Raw genomic sequence first — 21,001 nt, 5'->3', positions numbered from 1 at the left:
TCCTCTAGCATTCACGCATACTTATAAATATCACACACCACTGTTTGGTGGGGAAAACCCAGGTCTTATAACCTGAATGACATTTCCATTTCAGTAGAAAATGTGTTTTATCTCAAATGCACCGCAATAGTTATTACCTTAGCAACTGTTTAAACTTTATCTGGAATGTCCTGTATTCCACTTATCCAAAGCCCACCCATCTTGAGAGGAATGCAGGCATCCCAAAACTTTTTTTTTTTTTAATTTGTCTCAACCTGTCTCTTCCTGTGGCCTCTTCTTTTACCATTTTTTGGGGAATGAGATCTGTAGACACAACTAGTCTATTTGATCCTTTAAGACAAAGACTGGCTTCTACATCTTTGATTCTACAGCACCAAGTCTGGGGCCAAATACAAAGTATGCTTAAGCAACTTAATGTAAAAAATCATTATGATAGTGATGGTGATGAGCATGTTGTTGGTGGTTAACTTAATGAAAATATAATAGGATAAAATAGCTATAGCTTGAGTATGGAAAAGGCTACACTTATACCCCACATCTGTAGATTTTAAAGATATATGTGTTTGTAACGCGTATTTACTGAAATTTATGCTGCTGGTATCAGGAGGAGGGAAGTTGAGGGAGAGAAAGGAAATATGTACCATATTAAATCAAATCTAGGATACCACTGAGAGTAATAGGTAGTATTATTTTCCATATTGCTCAGGCAAAATTGTCAATTAAGTTATGGCCTAATGCTTTCATATCACTTAAAATTTTTATTTGATATTTATTGAAAGAGCTCACTGAGAGCTATTTAATGTTGGTTTTTTTTTTATCTTAAGTTATTTTTATGTACACATAACAAAATTACCAGTGAAATATAATGGCTAAGATATTCCCAACACTTCTTCACATTCAGAGACCATGATTGTAAGAAACATTCCTATTTCAGGCATACTAAGATGTAGAGAAGAATTAGTTTTTAAAGGGACTCACATGGTATAAGTAAATATGTTGTGAAAAAACAAACATCTGACAAGTTTGAGAGGACTTAAGGGAAGGCTGCAGATATCAAATATCCTGAAACAAAGGAAGGAAAACAGCAGACATTTTAGTCACAACCAACTGTAGAACATCTGAGTTAGAAAAAAAAAACCTTATGGAAGTTTACTATCACTTCTGCCATCTAGTAGCAGAAGTTGTCACCTTGGAAGTCATGGCAAAAAAAAAAAAAAAAGAAAAAAAAAAGAAAATACCGTGATATTGGGTATCCAACTCATGTAGAGACACAAAGTCCCAGTATCAGGATGGATAGTTAAGAACTGAATCTCAGAAATGGATTTTTAACTATAATATTAATATTTAACTCAACTGATTTTTTCTTTCTCTCGGAGCTGAGAAACTAAAATTTCTATGCTCAAGAGCCTCTGCTTTGATTCAACATCTTATATAAAACTTACTTGCTGAAATATATATATTCTGTCTTTGATCCGATAAAGCCCCGAGTCATAAACACAAACAGAATTTTTGACTATTTCCAGAACAGATTGTGTGAACCTATAACAAAGTCAAGTGTATTAAAATTGTGTGTTTGAGCTGAGTAGTTAAAATTAAGAAAAATAATTGGTTTGTCTTTGTTGCTGAACAGAAAATGTGGATCATATTCATGTACTTTTTATGTATTGCTTTCTCACATTTCATCTTTGTACTGCTCCTTCTGCCCATGTTCAGATCATTCATATTTTATTTCGAAACATTTTCATTTTCAGATCAGCAGTTGTGTGATCCTGGTGAATTTCTTTGCCACGATCATGTGACTTGTGTCTCCCAGAGCTGGCTGTGTGATGGGGACCCTGACTGCCCTGATGATTCAGACGAGTCTTTAGATACCTGTGAGTAGAAAGGTTCTCATGCCATTCGGATTTATCTTACATGTCAAACTAAATGTCAGTTGTTTTCACAGATGATTGCTGTTCTAGATTGTTCTTTTTTTTTTTTTCCCAAATAGCCTAAGAAATTTGGAAACTTTTGTTTGTGTTTTTAAAAATATGAGTATGTGAAAGAGAGCCTAAAATGCAGTTTTGGAGTGTGAATTAACTTATGAAAGGAAGAAAATGTTAGGTTAATTATTTCAGTGTGATTGTGTTAACACTAGAAAAAAATGACTTGAGAAAAAAAATTATTTAAAATATAGAACTAAAAGGGAAAAGACCTTCCCCAATAAATTATCTCACACCTTTTGAGACAGAAGGAATATTGAAGAAATCAAGCTTTAGTTCCTATGTTATTTCTATTAATATTTTAAGGCACTACACATATAATTGAACATATTTTCCTTTGAGACTGAAAGATAGAAACTTTATCCATTCATAGAGTTAGGATATTTGTCTTTATAATATCACATTCAGAAACCCTTAGTATATATGAATCCTAATCATAGTTGTACTACTATAACTTGAAATCCACCGAAGGCTTTTTCCATACTACAAATACCACTATAACAAAATTATAAATAATAATATGACCATAGCTACATATGGCCCACGTTTTTTAATACCCACTTATCATAAGGGGTATGAACAGTCCCCTGAATATTGGTAGTGATATTTCTAGAACTTTTCATATCAACCTGTGCTCCTCAGGCAACCGGGTATGCTGACATGTCAATATCATCCACAGAGTAACCACATAGTTGTATGAAATTAATGTGAAAAAAAATACATCATCTTCATTGCTTGATAATGTTGAAATAACAATTATTGGTTCCATTTTCCATTTTCATTTATCCGTTTTCAAGTCTTGCAGACAGTTTTGAAGAAAATCTTGCTGTTAGAGGCAAATGCTTACTAATTTCCTTTATGTTCGACAGTCTTTTTAAGGTTTCTCAAACAGTGAATACTTGAATATTTGCAAGAATTGCTTCTCTTTATTTTGAGCTGATCGCTTTTTCCACAGGAAGAGGTTATAATCATTTACTGCTACATTTCTAATTTTTGCCAATTTCACTAGTTAACTCCCAAAATCCTTTCAAAACTCTTTACTAGACTCCTTACAGCATAGACAAGGTTCTCAGCAGATAAGTTAAAAATAAAAGATTCATAGGAAAAATTCTAATGCATAAATTGTGATAAACCCATATACAGGAATATTATTTGGTAATAAAAAGGGATGAAGGACTCATGCATGCTACAACATGGATGAACCTGGAAAACATGCTAAGGGAAAGAAGCTCATCAAAAAAGATCACATGTTTTATGATTCCCTTCATATACAAGATGCAAAATAGGCAAATCTATAGAGATAGAAAAGCAGAGAGAGGTTGCCAGGAGCTAGGTAATGTGCGTCACAGGGAAGGGAATGAGGAATGACTCTTATTGAATATATGGTCTTTTGGGGGTTGATGAAAATGTTCTTAAATTAGATTGTGATGATGCTTGCACAACTCTGTTGATATGTTTTAAAACACAGGAATGCACATTTTAAATGGGCAAATTATGTCATGTCAATTACATCTTAATAAAGGTGTTTGAAAAGGGAAGATAAATCTCAGTATTGTGCATATGAATGAAGAGATATAGGAATGTGGTAAAACAACAATAATAAATGCTTTGGTCCTACATTATACAAATAGTGAGACCACTTTTCAATATCCCAACTCTCTTTAAGCTTTAGCCCTCTCTTTTTCAAGTGCTATCTAGAAATGAAATTCTCTCCTCTTTAGCTACAAGGAAAGACTGTCATAGCATAATCAGAGCAAGAGTCAGGGTTCTTTAATTTTGGTAATGGGGTCTCACATTCTGCCCTGATCCTCCCATGAATTCTGTGATGGAGAAAATAACAAGGACATGACATAGATTTGCAGAATTCATATGCAGGAAAGCCAGAGTGGAGGAGAAATGCCATAGAACTGTGTGACTGGCACAATGCAATAGTAGTTGAGAAGAAATGGTAGCATGGGACTTCTAGGCCGAAGTCTCCTTCATGCTGGTGAAGAATGGTGAACAAGGATGTTCCCTTTGTGCTCAAGAGGGAGCTCAGTGGAGAATCAGACTGGAGAGATTTTGTGTCTAAAGGGGCAGTAGTAACCTGTGTAGTCAGTAGGTAAAGTCCAGAGAGAAAAGAGACCTCTCAATGCATGTCAAAGTAGGTGATGACAAATATTCCGCCCTCCTCCTATGCCCACTCCATGTCTCTAAAATCATGGCAGATACCCAGCAGGCCCACACCAGTGGACCAGGCCTGTGTGCACTGAGCAGTATTCACCCTGATTGATTAGGCATCTACTGGTTAAAGTCCCACTGCAATTCTGTTAAATATTTGAACAACCGCCCTGCCAATAAGGTACATACCACCTTGAATTTGTGTAATAAGGGGGTCCTTCAGTTCACAGAGATTAGGGGCTTTTAGCAGACAGAGGCCTCAAATTGGAAATAGAATGTCAGTTAATTAAAAATAGAGATTGATATTCTGCTTACTTAGTTTGTAAAATAAAATTCATACCTGCTCAAGATATTTTTGGCAGTTTAAGCATATAGTCCTTTTCTCTCCAATAACATTTGATGGATTCAAATTTAAAATGTTTCTTCACTTTGGCCATTCATATTTTATCCTCTAACATTAACATTGCTGAATATCCTTAAAGGCAATACTGAAACTGCTCTTTATTGATTAGCCACATAACAAAGACAGAGAAATAACTATATTTTCTAACTGTTTTATTCATTTAATCTGTTCAAGATATTTAGATTTATATTTAATTAGCCTGTTCCATATAAATGGTTTCAGTCAATACCAGTTGAAATTCAGACATGCATAGAAAAAAAAGCTTTATGAAAATATCAGTCTTTTGCAAATTTAAATTTCTCAATCCAGATGTTCACCATTATCATTTTCTGTAATCACAGTACTTTGTAATGTGTTGTTTTATGATATTCACATGCAGTCTTCACTAATCTACATAAAATAATTGCATAATTTTATAATTATATGAATGTATACATTTGATATGAAAGATAAATATTAATAATGGAAAACCTTGGAGACTGATTCTTAGGAAGGTTAATTTTGTGCTCAGAATATGAACAAAAGTATTTTAACGTCTTTGATTTGAAGACAAATATTTTGTATCTTCAAAATATTAGATAAAAACAGCTGATGCAATAGTTATTTTTTTTGGAAATCCACTTAGCTTTAAAATGATAGAAAGACCACTGTAGCATAGAATTTATTGTGTCATTGTGAAATCTCTGAAGTGACAAAATTCTAACAGGAATTAAATGGATATTGTTTAGCAAGAAGAAAAGCTTTACTTATAAAATGCTTTAGAAGGAAAACATATGTACAGAACAATAAGAAATCCTAGAAACTAAATAAAATTTAGATATTTAGAAATCTGAAAGTTTATCAAGTCCATGTTTTCCTTCTCTTCTGTGTTTGTTTGTTCCCAGGCTCTAGGGTATTCTCTAGCATTCATGAAGCAGGAGTTAAAGTTCGCTAACAGCAATACACATAGAAAACTGTTGTACGAGGTTGACTTACAACTAAGCTGATTTCATGTTGGGAAGAATTATCTAAAATACACAACTGGAAAATTTTAATAATTTATAATCTTACCATTGTGTATGAGAGAGGACTTTGAGTCATAAAAATGAAAGCCTTTATTTCTGCATATTGTTTAAAATAATTTTTCAAGTGTCTAAATAAAGACTAACACCAGTTTTAGGTTCTATAGGCAATGAGAATAGAAAATCAGGGAAATCACTATCTTTCTACTCATGGTTTTTAACCCAGTGTTGTTAGCATAGCATGTGATGGGAATGAAAATAAATAGTGGAAGTGTTTAGTTAGAGAATGAAAGCTTGGTACCACCTGTAACAGGAACGTCTTCTTAAAAGGCACTTCTGAGGTATTCAAAATTCAATTCCTTCTAGAATTTTCTGTGGAATGCTTAATGATACTTCTTTTTCAACACTTGGCTCCAGCTGATGTATGATATTTTCCGGATATCTGACATCATTATACTTAAAACTAGATTCTTTCTTTTTAAGAAAGCAAAGTATTAGCCATGCTATTCAACCTTCTTCCCTATTTCCTGCCCATTCCTCGTCAAAGAATCATTGAGTGAGTTCTTCCGTCACAGATCATGTTTTGGACATAATGACTCATTGACCAACAAAGGATAATAAAAATGGCCTAAGCAATATTTGCAAACTGGACTCTTCTCTGTCTTGTCCTTCTACAAGGGTCAGCACGCATTTTCTGTAAAGACCAGATAGTAAATATTTAGGCTTTAAAGGTCCATATGATCTCTATTGCATATTCTTTGTTTTTATTTATTTTTCAGTTTGTTTTGAAAACCTTTAAAAAGGAGGAAGGAAACAAAATCTCTCAGCTTACAGTCTGTACAGTAACAGGCCACAGGTCAGATCTGCCCAACAGGCTATATAATTTGCCAAATCTTTGTTGTAGTAGCATAGCTGAAATATATCTGCTATACAGTTCAGGTAGGTTTGTGCTCAGGCACTGCTGCTAGATGGAACAGCATAACCTTACACAATGAATGCACGAAGCACGGAATTGTGTTTGCATCCACCAGTCATGGTGCCAGACTGATGCAATATGGTGTAGTCTACATATACTGGATTTTGTTTCCTTCTATTTTTGCATACTTCCTTATTGGTTAGGATTGCATTTGACCACATGTTATAGAAACAGTGACTTAATCAAATAGGGTTTTCCTTTTTTCATAAAAACAGAAGTTGCAAACGTGGATAATTCAGAACTGATGTGACAGATTCAGAATGCCAAGAGGCTTCTTCTATCTCTCCTACTCAGTTCCATATCCACAGTATGGCTGCTTCTCCCCTAGTAGATAATTTCATTTTGGACATCCAGAAGGAAAAGAGAAAAGGGAAAAGGCAAATGCCAGCTGAGCCTCTCCGTCAGGAAAAGGATAAATTTTACAGAAAGCAAACACAGTAGATCTCCTTCACCAGAATGGGTTATGCGGGGCATGGGGCAACGAGTATTGTCAACAAGACCTGGTTGCTTTCCAAAACAATATTTTGTGTTCTGCTAGTAAAGAAAAGGGAAGAAGAGATATTGGGCAGGCAAAGGAACTTGGTAGTATATACCATAGTATCCCTTCACTCTCCTCCTTGGCATCTGCTGCATAGGAGATGTTACGGACAGTGCATGGTCACAGCAACTGCTTGGCTCCAAGGCTCAGTTTTTCCATGAATATCTTTGCTCTTGGACAACTAATTTAACCCTATTGTGCCTCCATTACCCCATCTGTACAATGGAAATGATAGTACCTGCCTCACAGTAAGGTGCTCAGAATGAGTGCCTATTCCATAGTAACATTCCTTCTCCACTCCATACCCCATCTGCATTCCAGATGCCCACAACGAAGCACCTTACCTTGAGGTTCTTTTGAAAGACCATCCAACTGCCCCCTCTCAGTCTATCCTCTCTCATTCTTACTCAAAACCTAACTGAAAGTCAGTTCTATTCCCTAAGGGCATGGCTAGAGAAGAGATTTAATCTACATATGCTAATCAAGTTAAGTTATAAATAATTTCCAATGATCAGATATATTACATTCAAACACTGGGATAAATTTGGTATAGAAATTATTTGGAAACAGGTGATTTTTTCTAGGAACTCTTTCAGAATCATTGATGTTGAATAATTGGCTAAATTTGAAATACATGTATTAAAATATACAGTAGTAAAAAATATTAATTGACACTGCAGTCCTGAAATGTAGATAATATCTCATTTTAAAAAAATAAAGAAGTTGAGTTTATAATCCTTCTCTCCCCTTCTAAGCTGGCTCTTGTTAGTGAAAACAGAGTTTATATTTCTTTGAACTTGCCCTCCTTTTTTGAAATACTGAGATAAAGCAGGATCCAATTCCTAAAAGAATCCTCAGGCCACCTAATTTAAAAATACATTGTCATTTGAAAATCATGGAAGGCCATCCCAAAAGGGTTGTTTCACACTGGCTTTGGGAGTGATCAGTTCTAATTGAACAATGCCATAAAAAGAGCAAGTCTCTTGGGTACTAGGAAGAGAAGCATCTGTGAAAAATGAAAATGGCTATAAGTCATTAGGTGAGATGTGAATCTGCATGAATTGACCAGTGCTTCTATTATGTTTCCATTGTTGTGAGATTTTAGACTTTATTTAGGTAGTAGGATTTTAATGAACTTCTTATATTCATACACTGACCTTTCCCCTTGGATATAAGATAGAAATCCTTTTATAATTTCCTTCTAAACTTTCTACCTTTGACATAGGTCAGAGAAATAAAATAGAATTCAGGTGGGAGGTTATTAGCAAACAGATACCGCCCTTTAAAATTATATAGTAGAATAAGGCACTGAAAGTAGACTATAGAAACTATAAAACAGATAGAAGTATGGTCCGTGTTTCTAAGTAATGGTGATTTAGAGGTCACTTTGCAATGAGCTAATATATGAGAGTCACAAAGCTAAGCTTTTCGTTAGGTAGAAAAGCCAAAATGATCTTACAGATTAGAGGGAAAGCATATGAGACCCATGAGGACAGTTTATGTCTCTTTCAATTCTTTTTGTTTTGTTCTTCATTTTATTCTGAGACTCCTCTCTTCAGCAGTAGAGAGGCCAAAAAGCATTGACCCTTCTTTAATAATAAAAAGACTCCCACTTAAGAGTTGATATGCAGGGGTGATAGGAAGGTGGGGATCAGTGTAATTGTGAATTGAAAGGGCCTAACATTGGTACAGTTCCCCAGTACAGTGGGGTCGGAGTAGGGGGTGACATTTCTCCTCATTCTGCCCTCACAATGCACTAATGGGTCTCTGAGAGTCTGCCTCTGCAATTAAAAAAAAAAAAAAAATAGTTGATTGCAGGCATAGGTGATGAAACTACAATTCACACAGCCATAGTGAGCTCAGCAATGACAAAGCCTCACCTTTTCACTCAAGAATTCACTGCTTTTCAGTCTTCTGATCCAAGACCACAGGTCACAAATAAAAGGGGACACGTGTCCCTCAGGTGGGGCTATAAACTATGGGGAATGAAAACTTTGAAATGATGTAAAATAAAAGGGGTGAAATGAAATACAGGAATTCTAGAGACAACTGGTGAAATCTCCTTGGCCTAAAGGATGATGTACTGTAAACAAACGCTCTTGCAGGACTCTACAGGGACAAAGCTGAAGGCTGAGCAAGGAGTCTTCCCAGAAACTATTCAATCCATCATTTCTCTATAACTAATCTAGCATTTGGGTTGTGGATGAAGGCTTCTTACCTTTCATGGGTGAGCACATTTCTTCCCGGAGGACGTTTTATTCTTTATAGTCAGTGTATAAAATTTACATTTGACTTTCATTCAGAAGTGCCTCTAAAATGACATATTTTGCTAAATGAAGCACTAAAGGATGTTGTGTTCTAGGAACTTATTTTTAATGGGGATGCCTTCGTTTCTCCCCATGTCTTCTGTCATTCTACCCTGAAATAGCTCTACTCTATGCCTATGGAATTTTCAGTAGGCCAGAGCATCTCATCAGTTTACTAACTGCTATATTGGCCCTGTTGAAGTTCAGGCAATATAACTGACTTTGAGTGTTTGGTTTGTTGTTTTGTTTTGTTTTGTTTTTTGTTTTTACTAAAAACTTTGTAACATTAGCTTTTCTGTTTTTCAGGATGGCAGAATTGCACTCAAAGGAGAAAAGTTCAGGCAAAGATAGGTAAAAAGAAGGCTTGGGTAGGAGGGATCGAATTCAGTGGATAGGGTTTGTAGCAATCCACTCATCTCATAGTTTCTATTTTTGCTCTGAAGAAAGATACCTTGGGAGGGAAGAGTATGCACATATTATTCACTGGCCAACCCTGAAAGGTTAGATACAAGAGAGAAGAATTCCTCAACTGAGACATTTTCCTGGGTACCCATCTGCAAAGAAGAAAACAAAAACACTTCCCAACACCACTGACTGAGTTGCCAACAGAAAAGTAATTGTTAATATAAAATACTCATCTTAGAATTAAGCATGAATTTAGCAAAGAGGTGGCCATCTGCAAGCAAATGAAAGAGGCCTCACAGGAAACCAACCTTGCAGACTTCTTGATCTTGGACTTATGGCCCCCAGAACTGTAGGAGAATAAATTTCTGTTGTTTACGCCACCCAGTGTGTGGTATTTTGTTATGGTAGCACTACCAGATAAATTCCATATCCTACTATATATCTATTACAGTTTCATTTAATACCAGTGTAAAAACAATCCAGCAATTAAAAATTTCTTATATTTTTCTTGAAGATATGTATGAAATATTACTAAATTCTAGAGTATTAATGTTATAGACATTATAAGCCTGTTAAAGAAATGTGAAATGAAACCACCAGTTTCTGGTGGGGTAAATAAAGGTAGTTATAGACCTTTAAGAACACATAATGTAATTACACAGAGTTACTATTCAAATGAAAAAGCACTTCTCATTGAAATTCCACTAAAAAACATACTGCAAATGTATGGTTTTTTTCAAGTATTGACAGATGATGGGTTGCTCCAAACTTTTCAGAAATAGATTTGCCTGAGACCCGTCCTTCTGGTGATCTATGACATGTAGACAGAAGTGCAGTTAATCGCTTTCTTTGCAAAGCTATCTCGTTACAACACAAAAAATGGGCCATGTGCAGTGGTTCAACTCTGTAATCCTAGTGTTTCAGGAGGCCAAGGCAAGAGGATTACTTGAGCCCAAGAACTTGAGGCTGCAGTGAGCTATGATTGAGCCACTGCCCTCCAGCCTGGGTGATAGAGTGAGATCTTGTCTCTAAAATATATAGAAACACACACATGCATGCATATATAAACAAACTTGCATACTTGACCTAAGTACTATTATTTTCTGAGGAAAACAGTAGAAATATATAACAGATGTATACATCCAAACATGTATATAATTAATATTCTATATTAGGTTATAATCTATATTAGATTATTGTAATTTTCAATTCTGAATCTATCATTGGGTTAGACAATAAATTCTATGTAATTTGACAATAAAAAGAAACATTTCTTTCTCCACAAGAGCCTTTGGGGAATTTTGTTACATTTTGCTTTCAAATGTGCATATGTTAGGCAATTCAATTTTGAAATAAATGACACATTATTCATTTTCACTTAAATAGTAAAGAATATTTTGTCATTGAACTACATTTCTCATAATATGTAGGTGCTTTTTATTTACAAAATCTAGAAACGAATCAATCAGCAGCTATTTATTGGGGGACTACTGCATGAAGGTGCTTCTGAGCACATAAAAGCAACAATTTATCCCATGCGTTTTTGTGTGCCATAGCTTTAACCTATGCTAGTTTTTTTCTCATTTTATCTATTCTGGTAAGATGCTTTTCTTTCCATGTTAAAGAAGATGATGTTTATGATAGAGATTAATGATGATTACTGACACAAATGAATGATTCCTATGTGCCAGATGCTGTGCTGTGAAGATTACATGGATTATCTCCTTTGATCCTGACAAAAACCCTGAGCAGAGTGTTAGGCACAGTTGCTCAGGTTGTACAAGGTCCTGGAGTGACATAAATATTGCACATAGCATGGGTATATATATTTTCTCACAAATGGGAATAAATTATCTTGAAGAGGAGGCACTATTTTCTAATTTGCATGATGACACGATAGGAGATTGGTGGCCCTATTTATGATAATATTCATGGTCACCTTTTACAAGTGATAAAAATAAAGCACAAGGAGATTTACTTAAAGTAATTAAGTGATAGAGCTACAAGCGAACACTGCAGCATGCTATACAGTCTGGAGTTCAAGGGATTCCCAGGGTCAACATCTTGATGCTTAGTGGAACAAGATTGTCATGCCTACCTATGTCACACTGCAGTCAAGTCAACCTGCTTTCCATGATGCCATTCAACCTCATGTACATATGCTATCCAGATATATGTATGTTCAGCCATTCAGTGTAGACATAACAAATTTTAATTGACTACTGTATGACAGGGCCTGTGGTTGATATTGGGAATAATAAGATAAATATGCCAAAAATGAAAGAGAGATGTAGTAATAATTGGAGAGAGGATTTAAATTATTTATTTTTCCAATTAGAAAGGATATGATCATAAGAGTATATATGTCATTATGTTAATAACTGTATAATTTATATAGTTTAATATTTATATACATATACACGTGAAGTTTGTGTGTATATAAACAAATTAATCTGAAAAAAATAAGTATAACAACATTATCTTAGCCTCTCTGTCACACACACACACATACACACATTTTAAAAACAGATTGTTGAACGTAACAGTGAAGAATCTGGATTTTTAAATCAGTTTTATTTTTTTTTAATTTTGGTGTAACAAATTACCACAGATTTAACATGTTGAAACCCATTTATTATCTCTCAGTTTTGTGGTTCAGAAGAGCATGTGGGATCAAGTGGATTTTCTCCATAAGGCCTCACAAGGCTGAGATCAAGGAGTCCCTCAGGCTGGGGTCTTATCTAGAGGGTGTGAGGAAGAATTGGCTTCCAAGCTCATGTAGGGTCTTTGCTGAATTCAGTTTCTTGTGGTTTTAGGACCAAGGACACATTTTCTTTCTGGTTGCAGCTGCAGCCATGCTCAACAATTAAAAGCAATCTACATGTCTTGGCATGCGACCCCTCCATTTTCAAACCAAACAGTGGTGTGTCAAAATGCTCTCACATTTCATGATTCAAATCCCTGGCTTCCGCTTCTGTGGCCAAATGGGAAAACACTCTGTCTTTAAAGACATCATGTGACTAGAACACTTAGCTATCTCCCTTTTGTCGTGGAATGTGATATAATCCTAAGAATGATATCGCATTATACTCACAGGTTCTACCCACATTCAAAAGAGAGGAGGGGTCAGACAAGGGTGAAGGTAACTGGGAGTCATTAGAATTCCGACTAACATCGTGTATTTGTCTGCTTGGGCTGCTTTAAGAAAATACCACAGACTGGGTGGCTTAAATAAAACGCATTTATATCCTCATAGTTCTGGAGGCTGGAATTCTGAAATCAAGGTCTTGGGTTGGTTTCATTCTTAAGCCCTTCTCTGTGGCTTGCAGGTGGCTGTCTTCGTCTAGTGTCTTCACAGGGTTATCCTGCTGAGTGTATCTGTGCCCTAATCTCATCTTCTCATAAGGATGACAGTCATATTGGATTAGGGCCCACCCATACAACCTCTTTTACCTTAATTACCTCCTTAAAATTCTATCTTGAAATACAGTCACATTCTGAGGTACTGAAGTTTAGGACTTCAACATATGAATTTTGGGAAGACCAATTCAACCCATAAAACACAAGCTAATTTTGCTTATATATTTTTTTTATTTTTTATTTATTTATTTATTTATTTTTGAGATGGAGTCTCACTCTGTTGCCAGGCTGGAGTGCAGTGGCACAATCTCGGCTCACTGCAAGCTCCACCTCCTGGGTTCAAGTGATTCTCCTGCCTCAGCCTCACGAGTAGCTGGGACTACAGGGGCCCACCACCACGCCCAGCTAATTTTTGTATTTTTAGCAGAGATGGGGTTTCACTATGTTGGCCAGGCTGGTCTTGATCTCTTGACCTCACAATCCACCTACCTGGCCTCCCAAAGTGCTGGGATTACAGGCGTGAGCCACCACGCCCAGCCTTTAAAATATATTCGAAGACATCTTTAGTCACCAGCTTATCTCATAAAGATAACTTGTTATTTGTTTTAAAAGTTGAATTTCCTCCCTCTGCTTTTTATTGTGAAGAACTTTAAGCTGACAGAAATATCAGAATAACAGTATGATAAACACCTGTATACACTGGATTTATCAAGCATTACATTTTGTGGTGTTTGTTTTTTCTTTATCTGTCTCTAATGCATATTTGTCATGTTCACACATATACATTTGTATGTTTATACATGTTTTTTGCCAAACCATTTTAATACATGCAGACATGTGTTTACACCTAAATCTTTCTAAGAACAATACATATTCTTATATAACCCTTACACAGGTATAATACTATATCATATCTAATTCATATTCAAATTTCTCCAATTGTCCCCAGAGTTTTATTTGTAATTATTTTACCGAATCTAGGATCCCACCAAGGATAATGCATTGCCTATAATTGTCATAGGTTTTTAGTCTTCTTTAGAATAGTTTCCAGCTTTTCTTTTGTTTATTATGGTATTATATTTACCTATAGAATATCACACAACCAAAATTTTTCTGGCTGTTTTCTTACCAGGTAAATATTTTCCCAATAATACTCCATAAGTTATGGTGCACTTTCCTCATTGTGTTGAATGAAAAGGTAGGTTGGTTTGATGCTGCTTCATAACTTCATCACCAACATTAAATTACAACAAAATGTTTTTCAGAACATAAGGCATAGCTCTAAACCTTATAAGTATGTAGTTTAAGATAGAAGGAGTCTTTCATGGTTCTAACTATTCCATTAGGAAAAGGACTTAGAAAACAATAAAACTTAAGACCTTACAAACAACAATATCCTTATGTTGTTTGAATTTGAAAACTTATACTAAAAGAAGAATTGGGCTGATAAATTTGAACTCTGCAATTTTTGAATTGTGTCACTCACCCTCCCTTTCCTCTGCCCAAAACCTTACATTGGATTTTCCTAGTGTAGCTAAGTATGACACACAGAATAACTGTTACTTCTGTTTCAAGGAGCAAATACTCTGTTTCCCTCCTGACATTGTTAGAATCCTTAAGGACAGAAATCTTTTCCTCTCTTTGTATCCCCATCCATTGTTCTGCATAGGGTGAGCAGTCTATACATTTTTTTGCCTGAGATTTAAAAAATAAGTCCATAGGCAGTTTCAAATATGATGCAGAGCACTTGACAATAGTTTCATCCATTTCTAAGAACTCTCTGAAGATACATATAGTTTTACATATATATATATATATATGATTATTTTCAAAGTTAAACTTTAATTGGAAGTTTATTTGACTAGGTACCTTCTTTATAGAATTCAGGAATCACAGAATTATTTCCAACATACCTTAAGAAATTTACACAATTGCTTTATGAACTGCTTTCTTCACATAAATAAGGAAAAACCGCCTTGAGACAGGGACAGTCTACCTTTTTAGAATTTTTTCATCCAATCTTTCTTTTACTACTGTCAGCAAGTTTTTTGTATATATATATTTAATTGGTTCAGCAATGCAACAATTGAATGTAGCATTTCAAAAGGGAAAGTAGACCCTGAAGAACATATCATTTCACACACACACAAAAACATTCCTCCCAAAGATGGTTGTTATGCAAGGCCCTACTCTTTGATATAGTGAAAGAAAATATTTGAATCTGCTTTACAACTTCAAATGCAAGAGAAAGTGTTTGCAAGTAGAGGAATCTATAATAAAACCATCTCTGTTATGTTGACAACTGTCAGGATTTCAGCCAAATCGAGTATTGATGACACTGCATTCCTACTGGAACCTTTTTCACATGTCATACAAAGCCAAAAAAAAAAAAAAAAATACAATGCTATCTCTGTGTTCAGATTGAAATTGAAGATAAAGAATAAAAGAAAGAAAAAATAAATCCATACTGCTCCTAGTTTTCTTAAAAGAGCCTTCCTATAATAGCATCCAAATTGAGGCAAGGCAGATTAGATGCATTCTTACAATCCTAAATCAGAAAGCAGTTTATAAATTTAACAAGATATTAATGATACCTTCATTGCTACAGTGATGGATGTGTTTGTGCGAACAGTTTACCTTCAAGGTAAGTGGATTCTTGAAGGTATGAATGTTGAATTTCTGCACTCTGATTGGAACCATGTAATTGGATTGGCATTACCACAACTATTTTTCTTTAAGTATTTCTTTCATTGATAAATAGAAATAAAAGTATATAGTAAGTTTGACATTTGTTTTAAACTTTTGGGGATTGACTTATATTTGACAGAGTGAGAGAATTTGCTATTCCTCAAAAACTGATTTAACAAATTTGATGCGTGTTCTAGGCTCAAGGAATTGCAGTAATTAGATTGGCTATCAATAATATACTATTAAGTAGCTGAGAATGGCCTGTGTAAAGCCAAAATCTAACCCGTGAGTAAACTGGACCTCTGCAACCCACTGTGAGTCGCATCCTTTGTGATCAAGATTCAGACGTCCAGGTTCATGTTAAATTTTGCTTAAAGATATATATATATATATATATATATGTTTTGCTCCTAGTTTTCATTCTCTATTTCTTGATAGTGAAAGTTGATTTACTGGGCACTTATATATGCAACGAACTAAAACCGGTTCAGCCTGCATACATGCCAGATGAAAAAATAAAAATAAAATACTAGTGCAGTGAGGTAAAGCAACAGGCCTAAGGGCACATCAGAACCGTGACTGGAATTGACATCCCCTTGGCTTATACCTTCTTTTCTGTTCTTTCCAATTTGCACATGTGCCAGCCAGTAATATAGTTTTAAACCTTTTTTTGTACTGATTGCCTGTCACTATTTATCAAAATAATAACAATGGAATCACCACAAAAAGTGGACTCTGAAATAATAGTTTGTAACTAAATTGCTAAACTTAAAATGAATGTAGATGTGTATCCCTACACTAACTTTGGCCTTTGCTTCCATCTTCCCTCGAGGGCTGCTATGCACATTCACGCATGTGCAAACGCACTCATGCACATACACACAACATAATATTTTTCTATAAAAGGAAAATTATCTAGTTACTTGATATATGTGTGACTTTTTCATGTGATAGCATGGAGACTAGGAGATTAGGATCAGTGTAAAACATAAGTATAAATGTTACTCACCTTGCTTAACTTACAGAAAGATATCCTAATATAAGGGATGAATAACTGGGCATAAAACCATTAGATCACACTACGGTGCTTGCAAAATACTCTTTCAGACTCTTTTAAACTTACAAACAACACTGAATAAAACACTGCAGATCAATTAGCTTTTCTTTCACTTCTCAACAACCTAAAAAATAATCTCTTGAAAATCAATTAATGCTAATTTACATTTAATTCAAGGTCTCATTTTCAATACTTTTACAACTCCATTATTTTCACCAAGAGGCAAATCTGTGATAGAAATACTGATGGAGCTTAAAGAGATTATTTCCAACCTCTGATAAAAATTAAACTACCCCAATATAGTTGTGTGTACCTGTCCCAAAATGCAATGTTCCTTACACTTTGGAAACAATCTGATGACATTTTTAACATATAATTTCTTGAGGACAGTTTTAAGAATTATCCTTTTGACTTTGGTCCAGGGATTTTTATTTCATTGGTACTGTGGAACTATAAGACACCAATTATACACTTTATTAAAATATTTTGAAATTACAGGAAAGCTGTAAAAAAAAGTCTGTTATATATGGAGAATAGAAGGCTCTTATTAGCACCATGCCCTAAATATCTTATGTATCATAAAGTATACATGTTTTTATATATATCACATATGGTGATCAAAGTAATTATCTGTAATTTTGTATACTTTATATACCATATGTGATCAAAGTACTAATCTGTGATTTTTAAGAAATAGTATATCAATTATTTTTGTTTTATCATTTATGCTTATTTGGAGAAATTCACACCTGAAGAGTTGCTTCAGGTAGATTTTGGCAGGAACTAGAGCCTTTCAGTCTGAACAGATTTTAATCAGGTCTGACAGCAAAAGAGCTTCACCTGGTATTTTATTTAGCTTGAGATTCGTAAGCAGGTGATTTAAAAGAGGGGTTTAGGTTTTACAAAATGTGAAGCGTTTGTCTTGATATAATAATAGGCCTCTCCTGATAGCAAAAAGAATCAATACTTTCCTGTTTTCCTTACCGCAGAAATGCGAAGATGCAAAGGGGAAGAGTTTTCATTAGCCATGGCCTCTCATGGAGACATCTATCAAAGTTAAAACCCATTCATGAGGGCCATGACCGCAGTCAAGATGTGGGGGCCCGGGGGGAAGTTACTTTCTTTCTAGACTAAAATATTCATTCTAAGGATGAGAATTTTTAAAAGGCTGATGATTAGATGATCTAATTCCAATAGTATTAATAACATGCTTGCTCTCAATGCATTTTATTTTATTGTTTTTAAATTTATTGTGTTATTTTGTGTTAACGTTTAGCTCCCACAATTAGATCCATTATTTATATCAAGGAAACCAAAGCTACTTAACTAACAAGTTCGGTTTCAATAATATTCCAACTTAATTGGAATAAGTAAGCATAAAAACTCCTCTCTATGTATAGATAAAAAAGAAAATGAAGAGAAAAAAGAAGGGAAATTCATTAGATTCCAAAGAAGTGCCTCAAATTTTAATTTAATTGTAATTGATACATGTTAAAACAAATATAAAGTAAGGAATTTAAGATTTCATAAAATAAATGATGAAATATTTCTAATATCAATAGCGACATTTTAATAAGTTGTTCATTTGCAATAAAAGTAGTAATTATATACTGGAAAGAGTTTTCATATGCTATTCTCTAATGAAAAAGCAAATGATGGTACAATTTGGAAATTTGGCAGCATTAATTTTGTATACAAATAATTCTGATAACTTTAAGTGATTTTTAAATTATAATCTGTTACTACTGTTTCCTAAAGTGTTGTGCTTGTGCCTTGGAACCTTGGAACTTCAGGTTAAGCCCGTGTTGTGCTTAACCTTGGAACCTGGGACCAGATAAATCTGTTATAGAAACTCTCATTATAGCAATGACATGTTTGGCCTTTAGGCACTAAACAAAAGTGTTCAATGTGTGTAAGTAGTAGTGGAGTGTTACCCTTTATTCCAGCAAAAATGTGTTTAAGTGTAAAGTGTTTCTCCTTAGCATTACTCATGAAACCCATTGTCAATTGAAAGCAGATGGTCTTTTAGAATGAAGAACATAACACTATTTTAAAAAAGCAAAGTTGTGATTTAAAACAAGTATTTAGCAATTTCATTAAGCATGCAATATGAAGCTATTTTAATCAGCAAAAAGATACTTGACTATGAACAGAGAAAAAAGGAATGTTTTTTCACAATGTGTAATGTGCAGCCATGAAATGAAAGAATAACTTGCTGTAACAAGCAGTGGATTCAACCAAAATGTAATTTATCCTTTTAACAAGGCAGCTGATAGCATCTAATATGGTAGGCAAGGAAATAATCTCTTAAAAACCTTGTTCAAAAATTTTTATTATTATCAATGGACCACCTATGACAGAGACATATTATAAGAATGTTTTCTTTTTCAATATATTTTTCTTAATCTTCAGAATAATTAATAATCTATTTGTCTTGAACTGTTTATTTTCCCTTTTCATTGATATCATAACATAATCAAATCTAAATTTAGCTAAGTAGAATGTCATTACACTATTTGTTCCCTGTTGTCTGAGACCACATTGGTTCCCTGTGGTTCTGATTTGCGTGTCGTAGGATGGACCTCATAGAAATAGAAATGAAGTGTCCAGTTTTATAATAACTAGCAATAGGTATATTTATTTTATCTTTTAGATCATAGTCTTTATGACGTATTAGGAAACCTGTTAGTGATTAGGAAAGTAGCTAACTCAGTCTATTAATATTACCACAGCACAGGATGTATGTCTGCAGTCACATTCAAGCCATACTATACAACACATGATTCATTTTAATTAAATAACTGACTCTCTAATGGAGTCTTTCACTGGTAATTTTTCTTTTTTTTTTTTTTTTTTTTTTTTGAGACGGAGTCTCGCTCTGTCGCCCAGGCTGGAGTGCAGTGGCCGGATCTCAGCTCACTGCAAGCTCCGCCTCCCGGGTTCACGCCATTCTCCGGCCTCAGCCTCCCGAGTAGCTGGGACTACAGGCGCCCGCCACCTCGCCCGGCTAGTTTTTTGTATTTCTTAATAGAGACGGGGTTTCACCCTGTTAGCCAGGATGGTCTCGATCTCCTGACCTCGTGATCCGCCCGTCTCGGCCTCCCAAAGTGCTGGGATTACAGGCTTGAGCCACCGCGCCCGGCCCTAACTGGTAATTTTTCACAATAAAACATATATTAAGATAAATGCAGGGTCCATAAGAGCTTCCTTTCTGTCACTGAACATCTGTACTTTCTTTTTAAGGGAATGAAAATATGGATTCATAAATTAGTATTTCAATAGACAAAAAAGATTCTGAGTTTTGAATGTCAAAACTATGGATCTGAGATCAATGGCTCTGTATTCATATTTACTTTTTTGTTATTGTTCTTAGTTTATCCTTTCTTATTCTGTCTTGCTTAGTTATTGCCAGAAGCATTCCCTATGTTGCATTTATGATTTCTAAGCCTTTTTACAATATAAACAAAATGAATGCTAGTGATGAAAATGGCATTTATGAGGAGGTAGGATTTTTTAAGTCTTGGGATTTGGCACCAATATAAAAAAAAAACATGAAAAATGAATGGAATATTAATTATTATAAAAAACTACTTAATAAAATGCAACTGCCAAACGTGTGCATTTACTGGAGTTAATGGCATTTTGATTCATGGGAATCTATGTACTCTCTAGGAAAGCCCTGGAAATCAGGAATGTGCTACTTTAGCCATGATTTACTGACTAGCTGGATGATCTTTTGTAAGTGGACATAACCAGCATGGAACATAACATAATTAATTGATTAACCATTACAATTTGAAAACTCAAGAGGGCAGGACTGCTTACTGGCTAGCACGCTGTGGCTGTTGCAATTGTTGTGAGTGTACATCTGCTCTGTGTGTCCTGTCTCATTGGTTTTCATTCCACACTACTTGTTAATCATTTTGAAAATCACCCACAGAGGGAAGAAAGAGGTGTTGCAACCTCAAAGTCAATCTGGAATTTTCCTAAATGTGCCAAATTAAAATGAAGATAAAGGAACAATTGCAAATAATAGGCACTACTAAAGTCTGATCTCTAATCGTTTGGTTAATAAGTTAATAATCCAGCAAAAATTTTAAGAGATATATTTAATTTGAAATTTAC

At 34.8% G+C, this 21,001-nt stretch overlaps 1 protein-coding gene across 1 annotated transcript in view; it reads left to right on the top strand.

Moving 5' to 3' along the window:
- Positions 1–21,001, top strand: part of LRP1B (LDL receptor related protein 1B) — a 1,963,100-nt gene that overhangs the window by 329,794 nt on the left and 1,612,305 nt on the right. Inside the window, exon 2 of the mRNA XM_025404289.1 lies at positions 1,752–1,874. Coding sequence (XP_025260074.1) covers positions 1,752–1,874 — 123 coding nt within the window. The remainder of the gene's footprint in view (positions 1–1,751; positions 1,875–21,001) is intronic.

The sequence above is a fragment of the Theropithecus gelada genome, chromosome 12 (genome assembly GCF_003255815.1).
Source record: "Theropithecus gelada isolate Dixy chromosome 12, Tgel_1.0, whole genome shotgun sequence".
NCBI lineage: Eukaryota > Metazoa > Chordata > Mammalia > Primates > Cercopithecidae > Theropithecus > Theropithecus gelada.
Note: the sequence above shows the minus strand (reverse complement) of the source record. Positions and strands in the feature narration are given on the sequence as shown.